The sequence below is a fragment of the Engraulis encrasicolus genome, chromosome 6 (assembly GCF_034702125.1).
Source record: "Engraulis encrasicolus isolate BLACKSEA-1 chromosome 6, IST_EnEncr_1.0, whole genome shotgun sequence".
In the NCBI taxonomy this organism is placed as follows: domain Eukaryota; kingdom Metazoa; phylum Chordata; class Actinopteri; order Clupeiformes; family Engraulidae; genus Engraulis; species Engraulis encrasicolus.
Genome location: NC_085862.1, coordinates 7222991 through 7232990, shown reverse-complemented (window position 1 = coordinate 7232990; position 10000 = coordinate 7222991). Strand labels below are relative to the sequence as shown.

Sequence of the window (10000 nt, the reverse complement as noted above, 5' to 3'; positions counted from 1 at the left end):
ACTGAATGTGGAAACAAACATATAACCACAAAGAGAAAGAAAAAGAGAGAGAGAGAGAGAGAGAGAGAGAGAGAGAGAGAGAGAGAGGGAGAGAGAGACAGAGAGAGAGAGAGAGAGAGAGAGAGAGAGAGAGAGAGAGAGAGAGAGAGAGAGAGAGAGAGAGAGAGAGAGAGAGAGAGAGAGAGAGAGAGAGAGTTAGAACCCCATGCCCATATGTGATCCAGTCTGTGGGCCAAGCGTTTGCACTGCTCCCCAAAACCACAAAGTTATTACGCTTTTACACTGATTACACACAGACACAGACGCAGACGCAGACGCAGACGCAGACACACACACACACACACACACACACACACACACACACACACACACACACACACACACACACACACACACACACACACACACACACACACACACACACACATTCGACTGAAACAATACTGAGGTAGATTGAAACACAAAACACATAGCAATACAAACAACATTGGACAGAACAAACAGCATTTGCAGGGGCCTTTGCTTTGCTGGGCACACACATCTGAACCCCCGCCACACCATTACACACACAGACACACACATGTACGCACGTACACACACACACACACACACGCAGCTACGCACACACACGCACACACATCTAAGACACCCCCCCAAATCCCCCCTAAGGTTAGGCTGGCTGCCAGGCTTGCCCCCCTCACGAAAATAGGGGGACTGAATGCAAACCAGAAACCGCTAGTCCCCCCCCCCAACCCGGACCCTGGGCCCCCACCCCCAGCAAAGTCAGCAAAACCACATCTGCTCAGCAGTACCAGGGTTCAAGGGGAGAATGCAGAGCAATGGCCACAGAAAGGATCACAGTGTTGCATAGCGTTTCATTTGAAATCTAATGCCCACTAAAGCAAAGCACTATGGGATAGGTCTTCACGTTCTACTGTACTTCCCCAACCAAATGTTACATACAGATGACGATCAGCTGTACTGCGGACTACTACGTACAGTACTGTATGTGGGTCATAGGTGAAGGGTCATGCTCAAGGGTCATGGTCACTACACACACACACACACGCTCGCGCACGCACGCACTCATAGCTCTCAATATGGGCACACATTGACACTTACTTCTACAAAGCATGGGGCAAACTTTTTGTTTTTCTTTATAAAAAGCATGAAAAAGATTAAAACCGTAATAACAACACTCAAAGCTCTATATTCACGAATAGGAAACAGGAGGAGGAAAGGGAAGGTGAAGTATCAAAAAGCTGACTGAAAACATTAGCAGCTATCTCTGAAACTGACTGTTCTGCCAATTTCAGAGTTAAATGCTGTTTTAGATGAGAGTAAATATCTCTTTAATTTTATTTAAATATTTTCAAAACAGTTTTTTCACAGCCACAGGATGTTTGATGAAAAAAGTCCAAAATGAAGATAAACATATACCGTACGTACAATTCCAATCATTCTACATGCTACACTTTTAATGTGTAAAATCACTACCATCATTGCACATAATAGTTTTTTGATAACTTATAATTGACTCTGTAATTGATACACATTTTTGGTGTGGAAAGGTAGACTTCAATTAACTTTCCCAAATGACTTCAGTCAACTTTCTCTGGACAGATGCATGGATGATGTATTTTAGCAGACACAAAAGAACACAACAGCACAAGCACACGACAAATTCACAGTTTGCTTAGAGAGAAATTCTTTTAAGTTGGCTCTGGGAATATATATATTTTTAAAAATATAAAATGTACACAAATATATAGATCTGTATTTATATACTCTGTTTTACACATACTGTATCTCCCAGAGGGCACAACAATCGGCTTGTCAGCTTCCACGTGAATACATTCTATAAGAAGATTAGTATACAGTATAGCAAGCGAAAACACAACACACACATAAGTATGAACTGGTAAAAATTCAGTATAGCGTACTGTAAAACATTGCAAGCCAGTTAAATGTAGAAAAGTAAGTTCACCTGCTGCCTTAAGTTTACAAGTTAATTCAACTCAAGAGACTTAACTCAACTTCTCTAGTTGAGTTAACTTACAAACTTAAGGCAGCAGGGCAACTTACTTTTATACTTATAACTAGTTGCAATATTTTACAGTGTGGAGGGTGGGGAGGTTGGTGGCATTTTTACTTTGTCAAAATATACACAGTACATGGTGTACAGAGCAAACTAATAATTAACCCCTCCAACTCCTCATACAGCCCTTCTTGCTTCAAAAGATAATACCATTTTTACCACTATGAACTCTTAATATTGATATTTATATTCATCTTCCTAATGGCTGTGGATATAGATGACTCAATGTTGTTTTTCTATACCAGCAGCATGCGTAATAACAACACTTAGGGAGAGAGCAAATTAAGGCACATTCACGCAGTTTCATGACGGTGGGAATCGATTTCTCTCTTGGCTTCTCATGTACACATGAATCGCAAATGTCATAACTATTAAAAAAACACTTTGTTTTTGCCCCCATCCATTCTAAGTGGCCATACACCATTGAAAAAAAAATCCCACTTAGAGACGTTGGGGAGGGATGGGAGAGTTTTTTGCTGGGGTAAAACTGAGCTAAATGCCCTTTGGGTTGGCTGTTGCTTAACACATTGAGTACCGACGACGTAATAATGCGTTTTTCACGCCCATGCGTTGTATACCAAAACGTAAAAATGCGTTTTTGCATTTAAATATCATATTTTGAATCTACACCCTTCAATGGACAATATATGTGATTTTGGTAGCTCTGTGATGGACATAAATGACAACATTTGCAGTCCAAAGTTGTTTGATTGTTATGATGTTTGAGTGTTATGAGTTGGATATTTTAATTTAACTTACCAAGATGTCTGGATGCCAACCCATGTCGCCTATCGCGCTGCCTGCATTGATTTCCCTAGTACGGTCACTGTAGCATGTGTTGTCTCTGACTTCACGCAATAGGTAAACACCATTGTATAGTGCCTGGAGTATCTTGAACTTTCTGGACTTGCTAGACCTTTACCAGATCCTTGGATCCAAATGGCACCCGATATGTGATTGCAGTAATGCGCTCCGATTTGGACGTTTGATCGCCAAAAAGATAAGTTTCTGTGTCTTCCTGTATGTGAGAAGCCAGAAGCTAGCATGGCTACATATCATGATTCCCTGATTGTCGCTCCCAACGCAGGACGCTCCCCTGTCGGCTCGCTCCCACTAGCCAGACTATCGATCCGGGTGGGACTACACGTCCGGGAGTGATAGAAACACCTGGGACTACACGTCCGGGAGCGATCTCAGCTGGGAGTGTCCATCTGCCACCGCATATGATTCGGGTCGGATGGGCTAGGCTACATCTAAGCATCATATAATTTGGATTTGTTGTCAATGTTGGGCTATTATTTCGGGAGTCATCGGGAGCTATTTTAGCAAATGTCTCACCCTCTGCATGTGTGCAAAGAGTTTGTGATCAGTCCACGTGAAAAACGGGGATTTCAAAGGGCATCGATTGCTGGTGTCGTAGTGTGACAGAGCAGGAGGTGTGCTGCCGTATTCGTGAATCGTGCTATGTTGTTGTTTCCCTAGTAGCCTACGATCGGTAGCGTGTATTGTGTCTGACTTCACGCAATAGGTAAACACAGAGACCATTGTATATCGTGCCAGGAGTATCTTGAACTTTCTGGGCTTGCTACCTAGACCTTTACCAGCTCCTTGGATCAAAATGGCACCCGAATTGTAATTGGAGTAATGCGCTCCGATTTAGAAGTTTGATCGCCAACCAGATAAGTTTATTTGATTATTCACCCCTATGTTGAACTGTCTTCCTGTATGTGAAAAGCCAGAAGCTAGCATAGATGGCTACATAGGGATCGGATGGGCTACATCTAAGCATCATATCATTGGGATTTGTTGTCAATGTTGGGCTATTATTTCGGGAGTCATCGGGAACTATTTTAGCAAATGTCCGACCTTCTGCATGTGTGCAAAGAGCTTGTGTTCAGTCTGTGTGAAAAACGTGGATTTCGAAGGGCATTGATTGCCGGTGTCGTAGTGGTTTAGAGCAGGAGGTGTGTCTTGACGTGCAGGAAGATGTGTGTCAGAGCTAACCTTGCACCAAATTGTGATTAAAACCAACTCATCCCCTTTCAAACTCGTCACATTCTGAAGAAGCGCACCCTTCACAAAAACCTCAATATCTCCGATTGTAGCTGAATTCCATGGATACCCACTTCGGTTTAGCGTGGGTTTACTCGGCAATAAAAGCTCGTAGAGACACACAGTTTTCACCTACTAAGAGGGCAGCGTCTCCACTTTCAAACGAGTCATAACATATTTCAGTGGCCCTATCACATAATAAGCTGTGAGTCTACAAAAAAACGTAAAAAAGGGCTTAGAACGCTGGTATTCTACGACATAATTCCGTGAGCACCGCCGGTATTCAATGTGTTAATTTTAGGATCAAGTGACCTGGCCACAGGGCCTAGTAATCTTATTGTAGGCCCTTTCATTGTGGCCACTGTCTTCATGCCATGCTGTGTCCCAATAACAATGGGAAATACCCATTGGGTCACTGCACTTTACAACTTTGGGCTCTGAAACCAACGCTGTTTCTTATGACTTTAGTTTGTTGAAAATGACAATGTTAGAAATCACATTTAACGGTTTATTTTTGTCAAATGGTGTTTTTTTTTTTGGGGGGGGGGGCAAACTGATGAAAGACAGATACTGTGCTAGGACAATGCCTTTAAGAGACATGGTCGCACTTAGTCACAGTAAGACCACTGAATGGCTGGTTCTGTATTTGGGTCTTGCCAGTGGCGTCAGTCCTGGGTCCAGAAAGTGAAAACACTGTCACAGACATGATCCAACCAGCAGCGGCGTAGTAAACCAGGTTACATTACCCTTGAGGTAGTGGTAAATCACATAATAGAAGATCCTGGAGTCCTCATTTTCTTAGCTAAAGGACACCTCAGGACAGTCTATTAGTGGGTTTACCACTTCCTGTGGGCTAAATTCACTAGGTTTACCTCTTCCTGTAGGTTAACCACTTAACATTATTCTAGAATCAGCCGATCATAATGGGGACTCAAAACAAATAGCCCAGTTACTATATGAAGTCACATGAGCGGGAACCAAACTGTGGCAGGATATTTTAGTTCTGGTCCAGATTTTTGACACCTCTGTGTAATGGATGCCAACTAGCAGGGTTTAGCGTAGAACGTGAGTAACCCTCCCACCCGAAACCTCATACGGCATCGATAGCTCTGAGCTAATACCTCTGGCCCTTTAGCACAGCGGTATCGTGCTGCGCCTCCCATGCCTGAACTGGAGCATTGACTGGTAGGTCACGGGTTCGAGACCCGAGTGGCGAACTACGGCAGATGACGTCAGTTACATCGCCATCTATCACTCTCCCATCTCTACCCAACACTAGCTTAGCATCACTGTAGCATCAGTCCTCTGCTGCACAAAGCATAAACCAAAGAGAGTCGATTAAAGAGAGATGATTCAAAGTCTGCAATGCAAAGGAGTCTGGTCAAGTTTGGTCTCCTAAAGGGGCGTTTTCCCCTCCTTCTTCCTCTCTTTCTGTGGCATTTGGTGACAGCTTTCACAAGATGTGCGCTACCGCCATCTAGAGTGCCAAGGGAACTCCATTTATTCTCAACCTAAAGCGCTCCAAAGGTCTCCTAACTGCATCTCTCCTAAAGGGGCGTTCACATGACATCACACGGAACCAGGAAATGCACGGGCTTGAAGTATCTTTCTCTAAATTACTCTCTTTGCATAAAACTCTTTGGGGAATACTAGCCCTCAGCCCATTATTATTACACACACTCTCACATCTTATAGGTATCGTATATAAAGGTTAGTGAGTTACTTTCTGCTATGTACAGTATTCACAAAAATATACAAATATACTTTACAAAACACAGGTGGTTATGACGGGAAAGGATAGAATGCCTCTTCTGATGCCTGCCCACACCAGCCAGCCTTGAGTACCTATGATGACCTATCACTATCCGTTTATCAAACCAAAACCAAAACTACTCAGTTACAATATCAAAATAAAGTCAATCGAGATGTTCAAAATCAACTGCAATAAAAGTAGGCCTATATGTTTGGCTTCCATACATTTAAATTTAGAAGAGGATTCTTTCTCATCAAAATTCTTCGGTCTATACTGCAAATAACATATTTTGTTTCCCCAATGATCTAACATGAGTAGTTTGGGGGTTGACCCGAAGGTTAAAAACACATCACGGGGGGATTGGCAAACATGTTGTGGTTTGACTTGTGGTGTGCGGACTCAAGACTGACTGCCGTAAACAGGCTATCTATATGTACAGTTTAAACACTAGACCATATATGGTCAAAATTACGTTTAAAAAGAGGACCACGAAAAAAAAAAACAGTCCCCATTTGTGGCTTTAGGAATATGAAGCAGCACTTCACAATAAAAATAAACAGCGGTATTCATCCCTGGTTCCCCCAGCCCACCCCCTCTTCTTCTTTTTTTAAACTTCTTCCTCTTCTTTTAGCATGTGGAGTTCAGCACAGGGATTTTTTGAGACCTTGGTGCCAGTTCGGGTCATGCGTGTTTGGGTCACACACACCGGCCAAACATAGCGCCCACTATTGACCGACCGCAGTAGTACACATTCTCACACATTCTCTGGAATTGTGTTGTGGAAATCAAACATGTGTGTGGGTGAAGGTCAAGTAGGTGAAGGTTGTGTCCGTGTGCTAGCTTTACAACGTGTTCCCCACCCTCCAAAAATACCTCTGCTTCTCTTTATCTTGAAAAAAAAGGTAAAATAAAAAAGAAAATCTAGTAAAAAAAGTAAAATAAAATAAAATAAAGCCTGTACTCTCAATGGTACAGGACTTATGATAAGGCTTCACAAGGGACCCATTAATCTATAAAATGTAAAACTCTCGATATCGCTTCACATAAATATATCACCTCTCATCTTACTTTACATTTATAAATCTATAAATTCATTTCTAAAATGGCTGGGATAATAGTGACATTACGGTGGTCAGATCAAGGTTGGCCTGGCTGTCGTTGCCTAGGTGACTGCAGTAAGCTGAGCGGGTGTGCTGTGTCTCAGTCCCTGCAGACGTCCATACCACACTTTTCCAGCATCACGACTTGGGTTCTACACGGTAAAACTTTGCAAGCCAGTCAAATGTAAAAAAATAAGCTTCCTTGCTGCCTGAAGTTTGCAAGTCCAATCAACTCAAGGCTTTCTCAAGTTGAGGCTTCCTCAAGTTGGCTAGTCTTACAAACGTAAGGCAGCAGGGCAACTTACTTGTTCAAGTTTAACTGGCGGCAATGTTTTACAGTGTAGGGTGAGGGCTCTAGGGTTCCAGGGTTAGGATCGCAGGGCTGTATTCCCAGGGGGTTCCCCAGGCGCATTCATTCTTGCTGCTGGAGCATGGCATTGATTGATAGAAGAGTTCTCCAGCATTGTGATGTGGTTGGTTCTATGGTTCTAGAATTCCAGGGTGAGGGTTCTGAGAGTTGTAAGGGGTTCCAGCGTGAGTGTTCTAGAGTTCTATAGAGCTGGTGTTCCTCCCTCCAGGGCTATGCGTTACTGCTGCTGGAACAGGGGGTGCTCTGCGTGCTGCCGATGCTGTGGGCCGCACTGCTGTTCTCCGACGCAGGCTGAGACTTAGTACACGCAGGAGGAGGCTCCGACCTGGTAGGACCACCTGAAGGAGAGAGAGAGACAGAGAGAGAGAGAGAGAGAGAGAGAGAGAGAGAGAGAGAGAGAGAGAGAGAGAGTTTGTGTTAATATATTTTTTACTATTTACTTATTACAATTGTAGCTCTTCGGCCATTGCTTTCATAATACATGATATATTTTGTCATGAGAGAGAGAGAGAAGGAGAGAGAGAGAGAGAGAGAGAGAGAGAGAGAGAGAGAGAGAAGGAGAGAGATAGATAGACAGAGGGATAGAAAGAAATGCAAATTACTCAAACGTCAAAATTGCACAAAATTGATGCAAACTTGTAATGATGAGGAAAGATTGCAAACATGTGTGGGAAAGCCTCATGTCAATAGATTGTGTGTGAATTATTCTTCACCCGTGTCTGCGTCAACACACGCATAACCCATGGATACATGCAAACACAGACACACAGACACAGACACACACACACACAGCCCATGGATACATGTAGACACACACACACACACACACAGCCCACTGATGCATGCAAACACACGCACAGACACAGACACAGACACAGACACAGACACAGACACAGACACAGACACAGACACAGACACACACACACACACACACACACGCACAACCAATGTGGGCTGGCTAGGCCTACTATGAGTCTTTAGCAGTGTTCCACCCAGGGTAAAATCACTGGGTCCAGCACACACACACGCACACACACACGCGCACACACACACACACACACACACACACACACACACACACACACACACACACACACACACACACACACACACACACACACACACACACACACACACACACACACACACACACACACACACACACACACACGGTCCACCACTGCCAGCTTGGACAGCCAGTCTCTGGCCTCAGAGCAAAGCAACGGGCCTCAGTCAGCACTTTTACAGCATGTTCCATCCTGGGCCTGCTTACCAGAAATACTGTAATGTGTGTGTGTGTGTGTGTGTGTGTGTGTGTGTGTGTGTGTGTGTGTGTGTGTGTGTGTGTGTGTGTGTGTGTGTGTGTGTGTGTGTGTGTGTGTGTGTGTTTGTGTGTGTGTGTCTGTGTGTGTGTGTGTGTGTGTGTGTGTGTGTGTGTGTGTGTGTGTGTGTGTGTGTGCGTGCGCGTGCGTGCCTTTGTGTCTGTGTGTGCGTGTGTGCGTGTGTGTGTGTGTGTGTGTCTGTGTGTGTGTGAGAGAGAGTGTGAGTGTGTGTGTGTGTGTGTGTGTGTGTGTGTGTGTGTGTGTGTGTGTGTGGAGGCGCAGGTACACATCCATGCCAGCACATGCTGTTCTGAGGGGTGAGAGGCTGCAGGCTTCATGCTGTCAGAGGAGAGAGGGTGTGTTACCAAAGAGAGAGAGAGAGAGAGAGAGAGAGAGACAGAGAGAGAGAGACAGACAGACAGACAGACAGACACAGACACAGACAGAGACGGACAGGCAGACAAACAGAAAGTGGGAGAAAGAAAGAAAAAGTTGAGAGAAATGCACTGCATTACATTCAAGTCAAAATTGCACAAAATTGATGCAAACTTGTAATAATGGGGAAAAGATTGCAAACATATGTGGGAAACCTCATGTCAATAGATTGTGTGTGAATTATTCTTCACCCGTGTCTGCGTCAACACACGCATAACCCATGGATACATGCAAACACACACACACACGCGCACACACGCGCGCGCACACACACACACACACACACACACACACACACACACACACACACACACACACACACACACACACACACACACACACACACACACACACACACACACACACACACACACACACACACACACACACACACATAACCCCATTGATAGAGAGAGTTACAGCCTTCATCAGAGGAATGCGTCAGTGTGTGTGGAGAAAGGTGTCATTACTCTTGAAGACAGAAGAGAGAGACGTGTTGATGTCTGAGGCGTTTCCAGTTTGAATTTTGAGATGATGTTGGTGTTACTGGTGTGTTGGTGGCACGAGGGGATAGAGAGAGTCAGAGGTACGAATGTTCAGGCAACGTTACGGTTAACTTTACTGCCTGTTAGCTCAGAGATGGGTAACTTTCATGATAAGGAGGGCCCACTGACCTAGATTTATGGACAGCGGGCTTCTATAGAACTCTGCTCAACAGTTTTGAAGCATCTGCGATCGATCTGCGAGAATATATCCGCCCCAAAATTCTGGAAGAGTACCTTAGCAATGCTGAGAACTAGCGCCAATATGTCGATGACCCCCTGCTCGTTGCGTTTGACTGTCGATCAAAAGAATTCTACAACCATTTGA

At 44.2% G+C, this 10000-nt stretch overlaps 1 protein-coding gene across 1 annotated transcript in view; it reads right to left on the bottom strand.

The window, feature by feature from the left end:
- Nucleotides 1–5145: 5145 nt before the first annotated feature.
- Nucleotides 5146–10000, bottom strand: part of tgfbr3 (transforming growth factor, beta receptor III) — a 306528-nt gene continuing 301673 nt past the window's right edge. The window contains exon 18 of the mRNA XM_063200533.1: nt 5146–7711. Coding sequence (XP_063056603.1) covers nt 7584–7711 — 128 coding nt within the window. The 3' untranslated portion in view covers nt 5146–7583. The remainder of the gene's footprint in view (nt 7712–10000) is intronic.